Genomic DNA, 21408 nt, shown 5'->3' with positions numbered 1-21408 from the left:
TAATTATAAGATTGTCTAAATGAGCTGTACCTTGCCCAATTAAATGAAATAAAAAACTTTTTTTTTTTAAATTTGAAGATTGGCTGGGGAGCCACCACAGTGGTTATACAAAAGACTACCATGCTTGAGACTCTAAGGTGCCAGGTTCAATCTCCAGCACAACTATAAATCAGGGCTGAGCAGTTCTTTGGTCTTTCTCTCTGTATCTCTCTCTTATTAAAAATAAAATTAATAAAGTAATTACAAGATTTTGAAGACAAATCCAACTGCTTTTACTATCGGTTATAACTATATTTAAATTATTTTGAAGTGAGAAAACATATACTATATGAGTCATCTTCACAGAAATTCACACAAAGAAATAACACTGTAAGTAATGAATAAAAAAAAAAAAAGGTAGTATTCACCGCAAGAGCTGCCATAACAGGTCCATGGATGATGTAAAGCAGATGGGTGTCCACACTCAGCCAGCAGCTGAAGGAAAAGAAAAAAGCGGGGGAGGGTCATATCAATAAAATGGATTTACATTATGTTAACATATTATGTTATAAAGACACTTAAAATATGGCTAACTTAAAAGCTACAATCATACTTACTTGTCATTGAAGTACATCGCCCTACTAATAGCATGGACAGCAGTTGGCAGCAGAGGGAAACCTAAAAACATGAAAAAAAATACAAATCACACCTGCTTTCTTGGTGATAAACTATAACTATAGCTGCATGGGAAGTAGTATTTTAGCTTCAAGAATAGTGGCAAGTTTAATGTGTCTGCCAAGATAGTTTTGCACAAATTATTGCTGGTAAAACTAGGTAAATATGCTCTCATAGCCTCATGTGCTTTCAGAAAATTTGGTTAAGAGCTCCCAGATAATTAAAAGCCTTTCAGAAATTATCCAGTATGGTTGGTGCATTATTACTCTCCCTATGACTATTATATCATTGTTATGTCTATGATGATAATGACGACTACAGAAAGCTTTTCATAGTGGGTGAACTAAACCTTTTATGGAGAGAAGCAACTGGAGACAGCACAATGGAAGCAATAGCCTGATTACTCTGAAAGCTAAGGTGTCCACAATATTTCTTCTCTGGCTTTTTTTTTCTGCATTCACATGACTGCATCTATATTGTTTCATTTTAATAAGAATACTTTAGGGGCATCTAGTACATCTCCTAGCCTCTGTAAGTTCTGACAACAGAGCCTTTATTAGGGAAGCTATATATCTATTCCTCAGACTAAACACAAAATGCTAGTAAAATCCAGCTTTGAATTTATAAACAGAATGATAGAGCATGTCACTGGTAATGCATCCTGTTAAACTACACCTTTTCTTTATTGATAAAAACTTGACATAAATTTTAGGTGTATAACACAGTATCAATATTTATAATATTGTGATTATCTTTACTTCAATAAGTCTAGTTAACATCCACTACTACATATATATATATATGTATATATATACACGAGAACTTTTAAGATTGACTCTCTTTGTAACTTTAAAACAATAAGCAATGTAATGCCATTAACTATAGTCACTATAATACACAGGTTGTATCTTTTAAAACTCAGTTTTCATTAGACTCACAAATTTTGACTTCTGCACATTTTCTTTTAGATGTAGCCCTGTACAATAGAAATTTTTAGTTGAGATATTTATAGAAAGAATTATAATACCATATTATGAGATATACCTTGGAACTTTATTTTCTGTGAATTAAGTACAAAAATATAAATTTTCATCTAAGAAGAACCTTAGCTTCTAAATACACGAAGCATATAATTCAATAAAAATGCAAACTGGATGTTTGACTTGAATGATTTTGAGTGTGCCTCTTTGTGGAGAAACAAATAAGTCTTTTTTATTTTTAAAATATCTTTTTTATTTATTTACTATTGGATAGAGATAGGGAAAGAGACAGAGACAAACCTGAAGCCCTGCTTCAACACTCATGAAACTTCTTCCTGCAGATGGGGGCTAGGAGCTTGAACCTGGGTCCTTGCACACTATAATGTATCTTCTATAATGTATCTTCCTAACCAGGTGCACCACTGCCTGGCCCCACTTAATGATCTTTTATTCACAGCAGTTCTAACATGTTAGTTCCCTATTTAGCTAAGAAACAAGGGTGGTTGGGTGGTGGTGCAACTGGTTGAGTGCACATGTTACAATGCCTAAAGACCTGGGTTCAAGCCCCCGGTCCCCATGTGCAGGGGGAAAGCTTTACGACTGGTGAAGCAGTGCTGCAGGTGTCTGTCTCGCTTTCTCTTTCCTTCTATCTCTCCTTACCTTTTCAGTTTCTGCCTGTTTATATTCAATAAATAAAATATAATAATAATAATAATGAAATTATAAAAAACAAACAATAATTCATTTTTGGATTTATTTTGAAATAAAGACTTTAGAGTCGGAGCTCAAGAGATGTATATGGAAGTATCACTTTCACATCATGATTTTTTAGAATGAAAAATGTGATTCTCAGTACAGAGAGAATTATAGATTCTGTACCTGCTCATTACTAGGTGCTCCACTTTCCTTCAGCCATCTTACCTCTTAATGCAATTTTCTTTTTCTTTTTTCTTTCTTCTTCCTCTTCTCCCTTGCAGGCCTCAAGAACTACAATAATCCTTCCCTCCCATTAATGATAATGAAGGTAAGAACAACCATTTCCCCCTAGATTTTTTTTTAAGAGGGAACTAAATGAATTCCATTTGTCCACAGTAAATGTCCATGGTGTCCATGGTGTGTGTGTACAGGGGTGGGGGTAGGGGACCTAGAAAGAACAAAGAAAGAACTAGCAAGATGATAAATCAACCTGAAGATGACTCAAAATAATCTGTTTTTTCCTGTGAGCTTCAATTTCAGTATTTGAAGTTATGTTATTTTGACTAGTAAATGAAGGGAGTAGCTATGAAAAAAAGCAAGTTTTCAGTTTCTTGAGGAAATGTTATCAACAGACAATTTTCACCCAGAGGGTGATGCTCATATGGTATAATTCATTGAGACCCTTTCCAGATGCTTGAATGAGTAATAATATTCAAAGCAGAAGTGAATTTATGGATAACATATCATATGCAAAGGCCTTAGGGTGGAGTTTTCTTGCACCAAATCTCTGGTGTTCCACTTTTAGATTCTTTTTAAAGTGTAAACTACACATTACTTCTAGATACTATACAATTAAGAACCCACCATATTGTTATGATTTGAAGTTAATTTCAAAAGGTACAAAATGTTATTATTATTATGAATCTTATCTCTGTTCCATTAAATATCTTAACATTTCTGTGAAACCATTTTTCTTAAGAATTATTTTGGCTATATTTTTTTACCAGTTTTCTTTACATCAAAAGATAAAGATTGCCTAAGGTTCTAGTCAAGGGATAGTACTCTAACGTATATAATCACAGCTGTTTATTATATTTTCTCAGAGAGTTTAGAGTTGTTACTGTGAATTTAATTTTTATTTTCTTGTTATTTTCACATTTTCATAGCAATGTGTTTACTAGACTAGCTTACATATAAAATAAAGATTATATAGTCACAGATATTCTTAATACAACTATGGCAATTTGTGTTGCTAATTAGTTTACAATGGCATTGATATGAAGTTTGGTCAAAATTCCTTTGTGCTTCAATATATTTGCATGGAATAAGAAAGTTAGTAAGTGATTTTCATAGGATGGTGGGGAGAAAGAGACATTAAGACCAGAGCACTGCTCAACTCTGACATATGAAGGTGATGGGGATTGAGCCTGGGACTTCTAGATCCTCAGACTTGCAAGTATGCAGTTCTATATCTCTCAGTCAAGACGGAGAATTTTATTCAGCTATGCTTACATTATGTGACAGCATCCACCTCAATGTCCTTGCTATAGTCTATTGAGCCATGACTGGCTCTCTGATTTCAGTTAGGCTAATCAGTTTTTTTTTTTTTCTGTAATAGAGACTAAAGGCACAAAAATAAATGTTTATTTTCTCTGTCTAGAATGGAAAAATGTAAACTTAGGTAACATTAGGGTAGCCTGTAATGACCATTAGATTGGATGATGAGAAACCCTGTGGCCTATGATCTATAGAGATAGAAAGGTTTAAAACAAATGATTGGAGAAAAACAGAGAAGAAAAGACAGAGAATGCTCCTGGTTGTCTGGTTTAAGTGAAGAGTTCTTTTAGTAGCCCATCTGGTTTTTTGATTTTTGACTTCTGTGAAACAACTTAAATTCTGATCATTTATCTTTTTTTTTTTTGTTTATGACATTTTTTTGTTACCTGCAATCAGTCATACACTCATCAGTTCAACTGGTAGACCCAGATTACCTCTCCTGTTGACCTACCACTATCAAATTACCTCACTAGTTATGGGAAATATGTGTATTTACAATCCATATATTCTCATTAGGGAGGGGTGTCATGGGAGAAAATACTGTATGTGGCCAGCTCTCATGTAGATACTTTTGGTGATCATACTTTTATGTGACTTCCCAATACATTCCTTACTGTTCTTAACAATGCCTACTGGGCAGGGGTTTAAATATAATGACTAATACTTTAATAAAATCTTTGGGTTATTATTGTCTTTCTTCATTAAGTCTTTTCTCTTCTTAGCAGTATTTTTAGTTTCTCTCCAAAATACTGCAATAAAGGGGCAGGGTTAATTAAACACAATCCACAGACTTTCAAAAGTCATAATCACCTAGCCAAATGAGTAGTAAGGACAATCCTTGATTTTATATTTAGGAGAAGAAGCCCACAGGTTCTAGGAAGACAGACTTTAGTACCCTAACCCAGTCAATCTGCATAGAAATAGCTCAAATAATTTAGCCATGGGGTTTTCAAAGCCACTGCCAAGTGCTGGGATGTCAGGTAGGCTGTATCTGGGAAGACCACGTATTTATATTTACTGCTCAGCTGTACTTCAGTTCCTGAACTTTCACTGGTAGAATTCGGCTGATGAACCCCCCGCCCCCCCGCCCGGGGGTGTATATCATCTTAAAGAATGGAAGTGATTTTAGGATGGAGGAAGTATGGAATTCAAAAACTGAAATTCTCTATATAAAAGTCATAGATAAAGCCAAAGAAGACCTAACCCCATCCTTCAACTAGAAAGAAGATGGCTAATTGGGTTTGTTTTCTGAAGGTGCTCCCATAATAATATCTCTCCTTATCTTCACTAAGTCTTCTATTTTCACCATTTTTCTATGAGCTTATAAAGAAAGGGTTTCTACCAAGCTCTCTTGGAGAACATACTCCTGTCAACAGCTGTATTCCATTATTCATATGGACATGGGCTCTTTACTGTTCTGTGAGATCAAGATTGGGAACAGGTTTTAAAAATGCAAACAGAAAAAAAAATGCAACCAGAGGTAAACATGGATCAAATCCAAATGGAGATGATACATACCCCAGCCCAGGAGATAATACCAGCCTAGTTGTTGTTTGGCACTAAACACAGTCACCACAAGGAGAGTGTGAAGGTAGATCCCTTCGCAAAGCATCCAGAAATAATTGGAGGACATAAGGTACTGGTGAACAAAGTTCAAAAGCTTGCAGGCCACCTGTTGGCAAGAAATGAAGATAGTGCAAGAAAGACATCAGTAAGAGTCTGTCAGTTAAAGTGAATACATGTGAAAATAATACAAAGTATCTATTTTGAGCTTTAAGGCTGTTTTCCTAAGTACCTAATAACATGTCATCCTCTATATCTACAACTCAAGAATGTTAGTGCATAGATCAGTAGTATTACATGCAAATAACTAGCTAGGGAAATGGGAGACTACTTCCTAAGATCTTTTCCATTTACATTCTGGTGTCTTAAATAAATAGATGGGACAGTATGATTTGTCTGCAACTGGAGAAATTGAAGTTTCTCTTTATGGGTCTGAAATATGCATCTAAACCCCATAATTTTAATAGTGTGCAAAGATTTGTCATATTATCTTATGGTGACTTTTCTATGAACAGTGAGGCAAATAATCCAGAAACTACTGCAGGACTTCAGGTCACTGACCAGTTTGTCATATTTCCTTAGTAATAAAGACAAAAAAAAATCTAAGTGATAAATTTTTCAAATGAGTGATGAGTGAGTTTAGAGCTATGTTGACTACAATTGATGAAAGTAATTTTTACCTGCCATATGGGAGCTTGACTTCAATATCTGATCTGTGTGTTTAGTGTACAGGGACTAGGGTGGCATCCCTGCTTAGTGTTCAGTGCACATTTATCAACCACAGGAGATCTCACTATTTTGTATCCAGAAATAATCATTGTTTAAACTGCATAATGGAATATCTTGTTCTTTATTTTAAAAGATGTTTTCATTTATTCATTTTTAATGACTGAGAAATATATAAAAAGAGATCAGAGCTCTGGTCATCTCTTACGTTGGTCCTGGGGATTGAACTTGGGACTTCAGAGCCTCAGGCATAAAAAGCTTTGCATAACCATTATGCTATCTCCCCAGTCCTCTTTTAAAATTTTTTTTTTTTGTTTAAGTTCACTTATATTATTTCTTAGTTACCTCTAGAGCAGTGCTACTAATCTTAACTCTGGTAACATTATAGATGGGATAACCTTCTTTAGTTGGGACATTCTGGTGCATTGATGAATGCTTAGTTGTGTTTCTGGCCTCTATTCTCTAGATTTCAGTAGCATGTCCCTCCTCCAGTCATGATAATAAAAATTGTCTCTAGATATCACCAAATGTCCTTTGGGAAGCAAAAAGGTTTTAGAGGAGGCTGTAAGTATCCTAGAGTACTTAGCTGAACTTTATTCTGTCTACAAACAACAATAATGTTGACAATAAAAGCAACATTTAGAATTCAAGATCTTGAGTATTAGGAAAGTAGTTACTTGGACTTTTATTTTATCAAGAACTATGACTTATACTATGTTGTAATTTATTGGGTTTTGTTTATGACTTATTATCATACCTTATTTTTATTCTTCTTTTCTAGTAATGCATGGTAGCCAAGAAGTAATTTTCACTAATGTAGCAACATAAATATGACAGTAGTAATTCATTTACTGGGAATTAAATGTGCTAAGTTCTTTTAGAACTCACTGAGAATAAGGTCAGGAACTGACCTTCACTGGAGGAATCCTGTTGCTGGACTGACAGGAAGGAATGCTTCTCAAAATGGTGGTTTCTTAAAATGGTGGCTAAGTTTCAAGTAGAAACTATACTTAATGGTTTTGTGCTTAGTCCTATTGGTATACAGCTATAGTTCAGTGACTGAAGTTAAGAAAGTTACTTTCTGATATGGAGATAAATACAGGAAATAACAATTGCTTTTAGTAGAGATTATTTATATAATTCACTTTAAGACTGTTAAAGATCCCTTTCTCATGTATATAGAACAAAACCCGCTACACATATCAGAGGATGTTAATGAACCAAAATAGATTTCTGCCATAACACTAAAAATCCAGTTTGATTTGTGTAACATTTTTAGAAGGAATAGATTAGTAGATACTGTTAAAGTTAAACAGATTCATGAGCACAGTCAAGCATTTTACTGTTCCTCTAATTTCTGTTGCTGTTGTTTGTTTGCGATATCTAGGAGCTACCACACAGACTGTTTTCTAGCAGAAGATGTGGCTGAATATAAAGTCACATAGGCACTGATGAAGAAAATGAAGAGTGCAGAAAGATTATCACTTCTTTTTAGTTATTTGGGGTTATCATACACATGTCAAGAAACTTATGGTAATAGAAATCCACTCCTCCGCTATACAGATATATCAATAAGTAGCTCAAAAATGTTGAAAATTATTCTGAAATTGCTTAGACAGTATTAGTTCAGTTATTTTCTGTACTAAACTAAACCTGCTAACTTTATTTCTGCCAACTATTGTCTTAAGGCAGAAAGAAACTTTCCTGTAGCTTCAGAGTGATCTCTGGTGATTATACACATTCAATTTATATCACCCTCAAGCTTCTAAATATGCTTTCACATTAGTTATGTCAGCATGGGAGGAAGAATACAGTTACATTTACATGAGCAAGGGAAAAATCAATATCCTAGATATTTTACTTGAAGTTAATGACATTTTAAAAGATGATGAACAATAAAGATTCATGCTCTGTGCTGGTTAAATTTACCACATTAAGCTTTTGTTAAATTTCACTTAATGAGAATTTAGATTATATATTGAAAGAACATGTAATTGCTATAAATACTTATCTATATAATTCATCTTTCTGTCTCTCTTTTTCCCCCTACATTAACCCTGAGAACATAAACCCAATAACATGTCTGCAGGGCTCTGGACAGGGTCTAGAATATTGCTCATTGAAGGTATTTTAAATTCTAACTTGGAAATTATTTCCTCAAATGCAAAAGGAAGAACTTAACCAATATTTGCTCAACAGTTGATAAATAATTTCTTTTTTTTCTGACAATCTAATTATTTTATCAAATTCCTGAAAAAAATTGTATATATCTGAAAGGAGCAGAATACTGACATCAGTATATAATTTATAATAGCTGAACTGGATCCCTTGGGGGCCCTGCTGAGTATCTGTCATATTTTTGTGATTTTTATGCAAGTGTATCATTTTGTATTTTTTAAAAGAATTATCAGGGGCAGGTGGTGATATAATCAGTTGAGTGTCATCATGTGCAAGGACTGGGGTTCAAGCCCCTATGTCCCATCTGCAGAGGGGTAGCTTCACAAGTAGTGAAGCAGAGCTGCAGGTGCCTCTCTTTCTTTCTCCCTCTCTGTTCCCCTTTCTACTCTCAGTCGTCTCTATTCTACCAAATAAAAAAAAAATAATAATAATGGGAGAGAAGAGAGAACAACCAGAGATTACTCTGTTACAGTGCCAGAGATGAAGCCTGAGACATCATGCATGTATGCTCTACCCACTAAATTACCTCACTGGCCTCCATGCAATGTTATCTTAAAAGTAGACTCACGGCACAGTGAGAAAAGTCAGACCTCATGAGAGAGAATTACAGAGCTACTTGTCAAGATGCCAGTGTAGTTGATAATCCATAGGACAAAGAGACTCTTTTCAACTTGAAAAATGTCAGCTTGTATAGTCTTTAAAGTTTGCTGAGTCAAGAAAAATCTTTCAGTTAGAAAGTAAGCATTTAAACAACGCAGTAGGAAAGTACTGTAGTCTTTCTCCAGAGGAACATAAAGATGTTATGTTTTCAATTAAATAGAGCCTGTTGTGCATTTCTAAGGTGATTTCTGATTTAACAAAACCTTATTGAATCAAAGATTGTGCTCAAATAAAGTACTAAGAACAAGCAACCTTTTCTTTTTTTGGGGGGGGGAAAGTAAGTGTATATATTACAATTTACAAACATGAATTAATTTTGATCACTGTAATTGTTTATTTTCATTAATTCACAAGATTAAACTAGCTTACTTACTTATTTGACTGAGTTTTAAGAAGAGTAAACTTAAAACAATATTGAATAAAATACTTATAGAAGATTCAATCAGTTCTAGAGTAAGTACTCAGTTCTCTTTCTTAGTGATTGAAGATGAAGAGCTGCCAATATTTCTTATTGAATTAGCAGTAGGTTTGCTGGGTGTTGCCAATACTCAGAAAGAGTATCCTTTTATTCAGTCCAACCAGTAGTCAATGTGACATGAATTTAGTTTAAATTGACAAATAAAATTTCTGGTTTGAATGTTCAGCAAATACTTTATGATAGAAATTCTACCATTTCAGTGGTTTATACTTTTTCCCTAGAAAGTTTGCTCCTACTATAACATAACTAGTACAGTAGGTTAAAAATATATTGATTGGGAGAACCTGGTGCAAGTCATGACATAAAGATAAGCTTCCTTCCTATTTTTCAAATTCAGGTTACTTTGGGAAAGCTTAATATGTGTGATACAGTCATTCTCACTCCTTTGTACCCAGAAGAAAGCTTCCTATTAATGTCTCTGACTCCCCTATGCTCACAATCCTCCCAGGAAATCAGCTGCACAGACCCTAGACACCTGCTGACAAGCTTTATTAAAGGCTTCTAGGGCAGCAAGGCAGACTCAGACTTGCTGGCAAGGAGAAAGTTTCTGTGTTGTGATTGACAGGGTATGTGAATATGTTCACTCAGTCATAAGGGAAAGCCTTATGACAGTGAAAGCATCCAGTGACAATAAGACTATCAAGAGCGATGAGTAGAGTAACAGACTGGTTGGAAAACTAAATGCAAAGACCCAGGGAATTAACCAGGGTAGGAGTCAGTAGTGACTCTATGAACAGTTACTTGCTATATTATACCCTGAAGAATTTTGAGAAATTTTAAGTTTCTTGGGACTCATTGTAAGTAAGCAGGTAGCTTTGAATTGATAAGCTAAAATAACTTCTATGATCAGTGAAGTGAGAAAAAAATGGTATTAGGAATATTTACAGAACATAACAGGCTTAGAATGATCTCACTCTGAGAGAGAAGTCTCTTTACCCTAGCAGTCCAAGAGTGGGCTGAAGGCATGACATATGAGTGTGAAACCCTTACAAAAGAAGTGAGAAAGTCTATTTAAGAATTCACAACACTTGATAATTTGTGCACTGCTCCCTAGTCAGTGGAATGATTCTTTAGTTAAGTAAGTATCTCTCAGCAGAGAAGACTCAAATTTCTGACTTGTTAATTCTCATTTAGTGTCTCTAGCTTTCACACTTAGTGGGAATTAATGAGTCAGCAATTTGTGTCTTTTCTGTTGAGATGCTTAGTTAATTGCTTATTTTTATCATAAAATGGTGTCTCCCTAATTAAATGTATTAAATGTATATCAGTTAAATCCCTAATTAAATGTATTATGTATATCAAAATATGAATAGTTACTCTTTTGGATTGGATGAACCTATTTCTTTCAGACTGCATCTTCCTAAGAGAACAAATCAAAATAATCAAGAGCACTAAGTGGAAAATATGGGAGAGAATGAACTTGTAGGACAGGGCTGGGTTTGAGTCACTTCTCTAAGCATTTATAGTATGGAGGACCAATATCTTCACCAAGGCTTGGTATATTCAGATAATGATGGGGTGGGGGGGGAGAGAGATGTATTCAAACTGCAAGTTATTAGCACTGTGGATCCATTAGAAGTCAAATTAAGCTGCTTCCCCATGCTATTCCACTGTTATGCAGGATTCATGCTGGGGGCAGATTTTACTCATTTTTATCCTTGGGCTGGCAAATGCCAGTTTTGAAGGGTGAGTCTCTACAGACTCTTGCATAGTATAGTTAAGCAGACTTAGTGGAGGTTGTATTGTTATGTGGAAAACTGGGAAATGTTATGCATGTATAAACTGTTGTATTTACTGTTAACTGTAAAATGTTAATCCTCTAATAAAGAAAAAAATAAATAATAAAATAAATAAAAAACCATTGATGATACATTGGGGTTATAGGGAGCACTGCCTTAGTACATCTAGGAAACTCTATGGTCATAATATGTGTCGGGAAATTGTGAGGATGTGGTAGAGCCTGCCAGGGTTTGACCTGAGGAGTGTGTCTATCCTGTCAGTCTCTCTCTCTACTGAGAGGTTGAGCAAGGAAGGACAGAGTAACCCCAAAGGTTTGTCTCATCTTGTCAGACTCCCTGCCTCACAAAGCACCCCACATTCCTGATACTATGGCCATTAGATAAAAAGAAAGGGGGAGATGTTGGGAAATTGTGAGGAACCTCACAAAGCACCCTGCATTCCTGATACTATGGCCTATCTACATAATCATTGTTTTGCCTAAAAGATCCCCACCCATTCCATTCCTTTGATCTATCTTCTTTTTACCCTCAAGACCCTCCTTGTCTCCAGGGTAGTATTTATTAATCCCACCAGTTAAAACCCTTGCAACAGTTGCTAAGGAAGTTTCTACCTTTCCAGCCTTTCTTCACCCCTTTCCTAGCCATTTCCGTTTCTGACTTGCCACTTCCAGGTCTGTCCTTTTAAAAGCCTTGACTCTTTGATCAATAAAGAGATTGCATTGCGTCAATCCACGTGTTTGGTTCCTGAGTCGTCTCCCTAGTGTCACTGAGTGAGTAGCAGCTCAGGCTGGCTCTGGTCAAGTTCTCTCCAACCCAGAAAGTACGTGCCCGGGAAGAGGCACCCCCATGCTAGCCTGGCAAATATGTACTCTGAGCTATTTGTGGATATTAATAAATTACTGAGTAGTCATACATATTCATGATTGGTCATATGATTCTTTTTTGGTTATTTAGCTATCTTCTCTCCTTTACAATATACATAAGAATTATTTCCAGGGAGTCAGGTGGTAGCGCAGCGGGTTAAGTGCAGGTGGCGCAAAGTGCAAGGACCGACACGAGGATCCTGGTTCGAGCCCCCAGCTCTCCAACTGCAGGGGAGTCGTTTCACAGGCAGTGAAGCAGGTCTTCAGGTGTCTATCTTTCTCTCCCCCTCTCTGTCTTCCTCTCCTCTTTCCATTGCTCTCTGTCCTATCCAACAACGACATCTATAACAACAACAATAACTACAACAATAAAACAACAAGGGCAACAAAAGGGAATAAATATAAAAAAAAAGAATCACTTCCAATAACTACGTAGAAATAGTATTCCTTGATTAAATGCAAAATTTAGTGTTATAAACTTATGTCAAACCATACTGGGCTCACTATGTGAAGATATTATATTCTTAAAATTATAAGCAAGGGCAGCGGGTAGATAGCATAATGGTTATGCAAACAGATTCTCCTGCCTGAGGCTCCAAAGTCCCAGGTTCAATCCCCCACACCACCATAAGTCAGAGCTGAACAGAGCTCTGGTAAAAAAAAAAAATTATAAGCAAGTCACATAGTGCTTACCGGATCCCTTCTTATAAGTTCGCTATTGGGAACAACCTCAACCAGGTGGACAATGATAATTATGGAATTCAGAATGTAAGTTGCAAACATGTTCTTGTGCAGAGTGATCCGCTGGCAGCTAAGGGATCTGGATGAAAAAGAAATAGAAAGATAAAATTATTCTAAAGTGTTGAAATACCTGGAGAAAATATTTTGGTAATATTTATGATATTTGTCCTAGTAATAGGTGAGATGGATTCCATCCTTGAGTGTCATTATTACTTTACTGACTAATTGTAAAAAGCTTTCCAGTCACAGTAGCTCAGTTTTCAGTCCTCTAGGTGACTTGGTATAATAAGGGAAAAAGTGAGTGGTAAAATCACTTTTAATTACAACAAATGCCATGAAATTAATTAAGAGAAGGGCTCTAATAAGAGAAACCATTTGGGCTTGTAGTATGCTTCAGGTGGAAATGCAATTATTCGTTTATTCATGCAGGCAAATTGTGGGACAAGAGCACAAGATAGAAGTATGGCTGCCTATGAAAAAGGCAAACGACTGAATCTGTGTCCTTGACTCACACTGTACGTAGGCTTTAGTAAGTCTCCTGTCGTCCTTTTTGACAACCATTTGTTCAAACATCTCTGTATTTCTCCTTTTTTCACAGAAAACCCCCCAAAACTTATTTCTTTAAATCATTTCTGTGTTCCTTCCCTTCCATGTCTTCCTGATGTTGGTGCTCAGATGCAGGCAAAGAATTTTAAGGAGGTTTAAAATTGGTTTCATTCTGAGCCATACTGTGATTTGGATCTGCCAAGACCTGTCCCCACCTGCAGGAGGACAGTTTCACAAGTGGTGAAGCAGACTTGCAGGAGTCTCCCTGTCTCTTTCCTTCTTTATCTCCCCTCCCTTCTCATTTTTTCTGTCTCTATCCAGTAATAAATAAAAATATATATTTTTAAAAATAAACAATAAATGTCATAAAGTGTACTTAAAACTAAATGATAAATTATGCCAGTCTCAGTCATTCATATCACGCCACTGAAATCTCACACTCTAAATTTACAAAGTATGTTTTGTAGGGTCTGTATAAAGGGAGGGAGTAGCCCTGCAAGTAGATTTAAACCAGCAGATTAAAAAAAAATCTACAAAGGAATTTAAAGCTGCTAAGCATTTGGGAATCTGTGCACCTAACAATACTTTACTAGAGATCTGACATATTACTCTAAGTTCACTAAGACATGCCTCTAATTTTTACTTTATTTTAATCTATATATATTTTTGCATTTGCTATAATGTAGAGGGTAAAAGACAGGGCTGTGTAAGTGTGCAAGAAACTGTGACCTCAATAGTATAAAAAAATGGATATAGAAATATAAAGTATTTGTTATTTTAAAATAACACTGAGCTTCTGTTTATTCTTCAAAAATTAAAAAAATATATATTTCAGTACTTTATTATAGAAAAGGCAGTACTAGAGACATGAACTACATAAAAATGCCAGAGTTAGAGTAGTGTTCAGGTTCATTTACAGTTTTCTGGTTCACATGTTTTTTTGGATAGAATTTGGTTTAGGAACCTTTCAGAAAAATTAATCCAGTAATGAGGCCTTATTGTGAGAAGAATTACAAAAAATTCTTATGACTTTATGAAAAACTGTAGGCCATAAGTTTAACAGTACTAAATCCAATAATTAGAATAAATGATATGGGAAATGATTAAATACAAACAGCAAATTAGTTCAACAAGACTACTAGATGTCTATAGTAATTGTCAGCGGGAACTAAGATGAAGAAACCCCTAGGGGACATTGACTTAAGAAAGTCACATAAGTGAATATTTGTGCTTATTTCTTGACTATTTTAAGTTACTTTGCCACAAATCGAGTTACCCCACCAGTTCTGTTTACAGATGAACATTTTTGCATATCTGTGGAATAATCCTATACACCAAAACATCTCAATTTTTTTTTCTCTCAAGAAGCAATAGTAAAATGTTCATACATTTTTTTTTTTACTGCTTCCTACACATACCTTATCATTGTTAAAGGCTTTAAATACCCGCTTTTTTCCCCCTGGGGAGCAGGGAGTGTCTTCATTGCTATATATTATATACAATATAATACATTGGCCACACTGAGAAAAAGGAAGGGTTTACACTGGGATTGCCTCAGTATTTCCTATTATCCTCTATCATATGTACATAGGAGATGGATAGTTAACCTTTACCACTCTTCTACATTTTTAGACACCATCCTTTTTCTATCAATGTGAACCAATACATATGGCAGCTTGTAGTTACTTTTGCCATATATAATACAATTAAATACATAGATACTGCCTCAAAACAGAAATCCTCATTAGAATTTTATTTCTCAGTGTTTTAGAAGATAATTGTATTTAGCAATGCAAGCTTTATAAGAGCAAAAGAATTGACAATGGACAATAAGCCATCTTTTTTTCAGAGATGCTCTGTCCCTGGTTAAATGAGTCAAAGATGAAAGAGAGAACTACCTTTATTTACTTGTTAAATATTTTCATGGTCTCACCAGAAACACTTCTAGCCACATCCATTTATGATACAGCTTGTGATAAGACTGGGTGTATTTGAAATGCTGTGGTCATAGACTGTAAATTTTATAATAAAGGTAAATAAAGATGTCAATCAATAGTTATGGTAAGTGGAGCATTTGCATGCTAATGCATATTTATGGATTCACAGAACTATTTTTTATTGTGAAGAAGTTACATTGCTGGGTGGTGGCATACCTGGTTGAGCGCATGTGTTACAATGCCCAAGGACCCAGGTTCAAAGTCCCCACTTGCAGGGGAAAAGCTTCACAAGTGGTGAAGCAGTACTGCAGGTGTCTCTCTCTGTCTCTCTACTTTCCCAGCCCCTCAATTTCTGGCTGTCTGTATTCAATAAATAGATAAATAAAGATAATAAAAAAGTAACAATGAAGTTTTAAAAGTCTACTTTGTTTTTTTTAACATCAGGGTTAAATATATATTTGAATTAATTTTATTTTTCTTGCTATTTCATGAGTCCCACTGTAAAATATCTCTTTTATTTGCAGAAAATTCTCCATCCCTTAATTCTTGCAAAATCTAACATTTATGTCAATATCTTGAAGAATGAAATAAAAGCAGATGTACTTACTTAAAAGCCGTGAAAATCACCATAGAAGCCACCAAGGCAGTAAGCGAGAAAGAATGGCCCACAATAGCCAAGTAGTAAAGAGAAAATGCATCCTGGAAGAACAAACCAGTTTAAAAAAAAAATAGGCAAATGATCACAATAGAAGAGGGTGATAATTTCTACTTTATCAATTAAAACATAAACATCAGTATAAATCAACAACTTTATTAAAGCTCTATTAAAATGATAATAAATATCTCACAGAACTCAGTAATACTCAGTTGGATCACAGATTAAAGGCTGTGTGTCCATCATACTAAAATATGCATGAGGTGGTGGAAAAGCACAACAATGGGTTTATCAGAACTAGTCTTTAGTCTGAGTATTATCATTAAATTTTTGTGTAATCCTCATGCCTGTGATGAATTGTCTCAGGTCTGTAAGCTATCTACTCATTCGGCTTTTCTTTACAGGAAGCAAGAGTACTGATGTGTTTTTAATATCTAATTTAATAACTATGTAACACATAGGACTATCTTTGAAGGAAATAATGCATTTTTGTTGTAGCAACCAGGATTGCTCAGAGATTCCTAGTGCTCAGAACTGATTTACTGTTTTATGTAGTTCTGTGGGATGAGATTATAGACTTTGTAACTTATCTCAGATCTCCCATGCCTCTGAATGAGGTAACTATTACCCACCTCACCAGACACACACCCATTTTGACTTAAAAGCTTCTAAGCAGAGATAATACTGAAAACATTTAATCGTCAATAAGACTTAAGTGCCAACAAGTAGGATGAACTTCCACTGAAAATAATCTAACTAACCATACATGTATCAACAGGTTGATGGGAAGTCCTTTTCCAATAATTAAAAAATATATATAGTAATTTAATTGATGAGATTATAAAATAACAGGGGTATAATTACATATAGTTCAAGATCTGATGACTGTAATGGGAATCTTGTGGTAGGCAGAGGGGCAACTATTAGTTGTAGGACAATCTAGTAGTAGTTTGGGACTTCTTCTGGGAGAAGAAAGATAAGTGAGCTTCTGGAAATGATACTTAATATCTGGCTTCATAGGAGAGCCCATCATCTATTTGATAGACACTATTTCCTTGGCTGTAAGTAAGCTGTTGCCACACACTCATAGAATTTCATAAGCACTAGTCACTAAGCAGAAGTAAATCATCATTTTCTCTAATGTCATCACTATGTATAGTCCTAGAACTTAAAAGTGACCATCAGATTTCCTTTTATAAAAGTGGTTGGTTTCTTGGTAGTAGACACTTTTAGAGTTATACATGCTTTTCTGTATTTAATTAAGGACATTTTCATTTATCACTACACTTTGAAATATAACCTACCTTCATTTTTTCTGGAGTGAAAGCATTGCACATACTGTAGTTGGACCAGGATCGATTAGTCTCAGGATGTACGAACCAATGCCCAGTCACATCACAGTATTTTGTAACCCTTTCTGTTAATGAAACATAACAGTTATTGTTAAAATTTCAAAATTCCAAGAAGGGAAAAATGGCAAATGAAAGCTTAAAAGCTTTGTTAATTGCTTTATAGAACTTGAGTGTGAATAAAAATAAGCAGGACTTCCATGAATCATATAGTATTCAAGATATACTGATATTTGTTTCTTTATAACGTGAGCAGAGCTATGTGGGATGGACATTGCTGTTTTAATTTTAAAAACAGAAAGCAATGAGAGAGGTTATGGAGTTTGAAAAGTTACTAAATATTGAGTGAGCTAGGATTTAATCTTAGGTCCCATAACGTTTTGCCTATATTCCACTTTTTAAAAAAGATATTACACTTCTAAGTTTAGGTGGGAAGTATGTGAGAAGTGGAAAACCATACTTTTCTTCATTTATATGCATTATTTATGTATTACGTGGACCTATAAAACAATAGTTTTTGCAAGTCAAATTGTCAAACTTTGTCAAGTCAATAACAAAATCCTAAAGAATCTGTTTGTTCAAAACAGGTATTGAAAGATGTGCTTTTCTTTGGGAGTGGCTTTGTCCAATGACCCCTAGCCCCCACACCCAAATGATTAAAAATCAGCTTGAAAAGAGAACTCCGTACCTGGAAATTCCTGTTTTGCTGATCCAAAAGATCTCTTTTAGCTGACAACTATAGTCACTTTGGCAAGAGATCAATGCGACTCTGAAATTGAACTGTGACCTTAATAGCATAGTAGCTTTTTGTGCCAGTCAAATTATCTCTAATTAAGTTGTCAAATTAAAATGAATGAAATGTCATTTATTGGGGAGAGTCAATAAAGATCTGAAGGTAATCTTTTCCACTCCATTGATGATCCTAGTCTTGTACTCTGCACAGGCATCCCGACCTGATTTCTAACTATATCAGTTTGACTACGCTAAGGACTGAGAGGAAAAAGTCCTTCTTTGAAAATTTTAGAAGTACTTCAATCTGCACAAGCTTGTGTGGAAAATTAGATACATTATTTCTCAAAAGTTTTTCCAAGACAGTCATATTTATTTGTAGAGAGAGGGCCAAATAAGAATTCAAGAGATTTGAGTTCACTTGAGGTTTTGTGTCTGTCTGTTGTGTAAGTACAGATGAGATAACACAAATGAAAATGTTTTGAAGAATGATAATCATTGAAATTACTTCTGTGTTACTTTATAACTAAAGTGAATCTGGTGTCATTTATTGAGCATATTTTAATAACCTATTGGAAGAAAAGATGGTAAATCTGAACTTATCACCTTTGAGTTTGCTTTCCTTTACACATAACAAGTTTATCTATATTTCATGATTATGTAAAATTTCTATTCTGCATACTGAGCCAATTCAACAGATGCAAACTTTAAATTCATGATATCAAGTGTGAGGCAGTTGAAAACTAACAAAATATACATTTAAGTAAAACTGCTCACAGAGTTTTACAAAAATTAATTTTAATTAAAATGTAGAATATTTAAAATACATACAATTAATTTTTACTTAGAACTTATTTGCATTGGTCTTAGCCATTATGCATAATAATTGGTAATGTGATTGAAAAAATAAGAAGAGCTTGCATTATTTGTACAGGTGCCTAATATTTTAGTTAATATAATACTTTAACCTTCTCTTTCTTTCTTTCTCTCTTTCTTTCTTTCTTTTTATTTTGTTTTATTTACTACAGCACTGCTCAGCTCTGGCTTATGGTGGTGTGGTGTGTGTGGGGGAATTGAACTTGGGACTTTGGAGCCTCAGGCATGAGGGTCTCTTTGCATAACCATTATGTTATCTACTCCCCCAAGATAATACTTTAGAATGTGATAAATTATATATAGGTCCTGGAAAAGGATGACAGAGGACCTAGTGAGGGTTGTATTATTATGTGGGAAACTGTGAAATGTTATGCATTTACTGTTGACTGTAAAACATTAATCCCCAATAAAGAAATTAAAAAAAATTTGTATACAGTCTGAGGTGAAGCATGTTGAGATGGCAATCGTTGCTTTGGTTAGGTTGTGATCGGCGGATGCAATATTATTTGGTTTGGATTGGGAGATGCATACGGGAAACTGGGCCCTATCCAAGGGTGCCAGGACTGGGGGGAGTAGGGGCTCTATAGTGAAGATGTGAGGTTCCTGCTGTCTTAGGGTTCAAAAAGACAATCAATAGTTAATATTATCATCACATTATTTGTTAATTGGGTTAACTTTGAAAAGTCCCTTTGTTATGGTTTGCTATACAGTACCCAGTATCTTGTATATAGCTGTGCATTATTATTATTATTATCTAGCTCATTTTTTAATTTCTTTATTGGGGAATTAATGTTTTACATTCAACAGTAAGCACAATAGTTTGTACATGCATAACATTCCCCAGTTTCCCATTTAACAATACAACCCCCACTAGGTCCTCTATCATCCTTCATGAACCTGTATTCTCCCCACCCACCCCAGAGTCTTTTACTTTGGTGCGATGTACTAATTTGTTTGGCTTTCTATGTTAACTCTCTTTTCAGCCACCAGGTTCCAGATGCCAACATGATGCAGACCAGACTTCCCTGGACAGACAACCCCTCCAATGTGTCCTGGAGCATATTGCATCCGCCGATCACAACCTAACCAAAGCAACGATTGCCATCTCAACATGCTTCACCTCAGACTGTATCCAGAGACTTCACGTGTGGAATGACAACCCTTCAGCTTCATTACTCGGGTGAGACCTTTCCTTTAATAGTACACTCTAATTTCATCTCAGGTAGTTCACTTTCTAACAAAGTCCCATAACCTAGATATACACCAGTTTCTGTGAGAGAGAGCTTATGTGCACACGTATCCATAAACTACTGCAAAATATATACCTGAAAGCAGGATTACACTAGAGTTTGCAGTGAGTACCTCCCTAACACTTCCTCTCCACTATTCCAAGCTTGGGATCCATGATTGCTCAACAAATTGTTTGGCTTCATATGTTAACTCTCTTTTCAATCACCAGGTTCCAGATGCCACCAGGATGCTGGCCAGGCTTCCCTGGATTGAAGACCCCACCAATGTGTCCTGGAGCTCAGCTTCCCCAGAGACACACCTTACTAGGGAAAGAGAGAGGCAGACTGGGGGTATGGACCGACCAGTCAACGCCCATGTTCAGCGGGGAAGCAATTACAGAAGCCAGACCTTCTACCTTCTGCAACCCTCAACGACCCTGGGTCCATGCTCCCAGAGGGATAGAGAATGGGAAAGCTACCATGGGAGGGGGTGGGTTATGGGGATTGGGTGGTGGGAATTGTGTGGAGTTGTACCCCTCCTACCTTATGCTTTTGTTCACTAATCCTTTCTTAAATAAAAAATTTAAAAATAAAAAAAAACAAAAAAAACAAAAACAAAAAAAAATTTGTATACAACATGATTAGGTGCGTTTTATCTCTTTTAAAAGTATTATGAGAACTCTAAAAGTACCATATCATAATTTATAATGAAAATAAATATTCTTTTTAATATTTTATTTTTATTTACTTATTGGATACAGGCAGAGAGAAATGACAGAGATAGAGATGGAAAGAGAAAGAGAGACACCTGCAGCATTGCTTCACGGCTTATGAGGTTTTCTCCCAGCAGGTAGGGACCAGGGGTTTGAAACAGGGTCCTTGCCCATGGTATTATGTACATTTAATCACAGCCAAGTCCCCTCAAATAAATATTCTACCTGTTGGATCGAAGTCAGGAAAATAGTCAGGGCAGTTCTGATAGGATATCACTCCAGCTGGTGTGTCATCCCAGCATGACCATCCATCCCAGGTCCGGTTGCAGTATGGACCTGGTAGTTAGAAGGTTATTAATATTGCAATTGGCCAAAACTGCAGAATCCTCAGCCTTATTTACCAGTATATAGACAACCTTTTTGGTACTCACCAACTGGGTATGGAAATACTATAATCAGCAGTATCTGCGGCAACAACAGAATATAGATTGTAACTACCAACTACTAAGGGAATTTGATGTTTTAATAGGTATTTCTAC

General features: G+C 35.5%; 1 protein-coding gene across 1 annotated transcript in view; it reads right to left on the bottom strand.

Annotated features, from left to right (window-relative positions):
* CALCR (calcitonin receptor) overlaps positions 1 to 21408 on the bottom strand; it is a 95446-nt gene that overhangs the window by 6533 nt on the left and 67505 nt on the right. Inside the window, exons 5-11 of the mRNA XM_007522495.3 lie at positions 21095 to 21205; positions 17278 to 17390; positions 15926 to 16017; positions 12788 to 12914; positions 5406 to 5559; positions 597 to 657; positions 408 to 474 (exon numbers count right to left, since the gene is read on the bottom strand). Of these exons, the coding sequence (XP_007522557.2) occupies positions 408 to 474; positions 597 to 657; positions 5406 to 5559; positions 12788 to 12914; positions 15926 to 16017; positions 17278 to 17390; positions 21095 to 21205 (725 nt within the window). The remainder of the gene's footprint in view (positions 1 to 407; positions 475 to 596; positions 658 to 5405; positions 5560 to 12787; positions 12915 to 15925; positions 16018 to 17277; positions 17391 to 21094; positions 21206 to 21408) is intronic.

This window comes from Erinaceus europaeus, chromosome 8 (assembly GCF_950295315.1).
Source record: "Erinaceus europaeus chromosome 8, mEriEur2.1, whole genome shotgun sequence".
Lineage (NCBI taxonomy): Eukaryota > Metazoa > Chordata > Mammalia > Eulipotyphla > Erinaceidae > Erinaceus > Erinaceus europaeus.
Note: the sequence above shows the minus strand (reverse complement) of the source record. Positions and strands in the feature narration are given on the sequence as shown.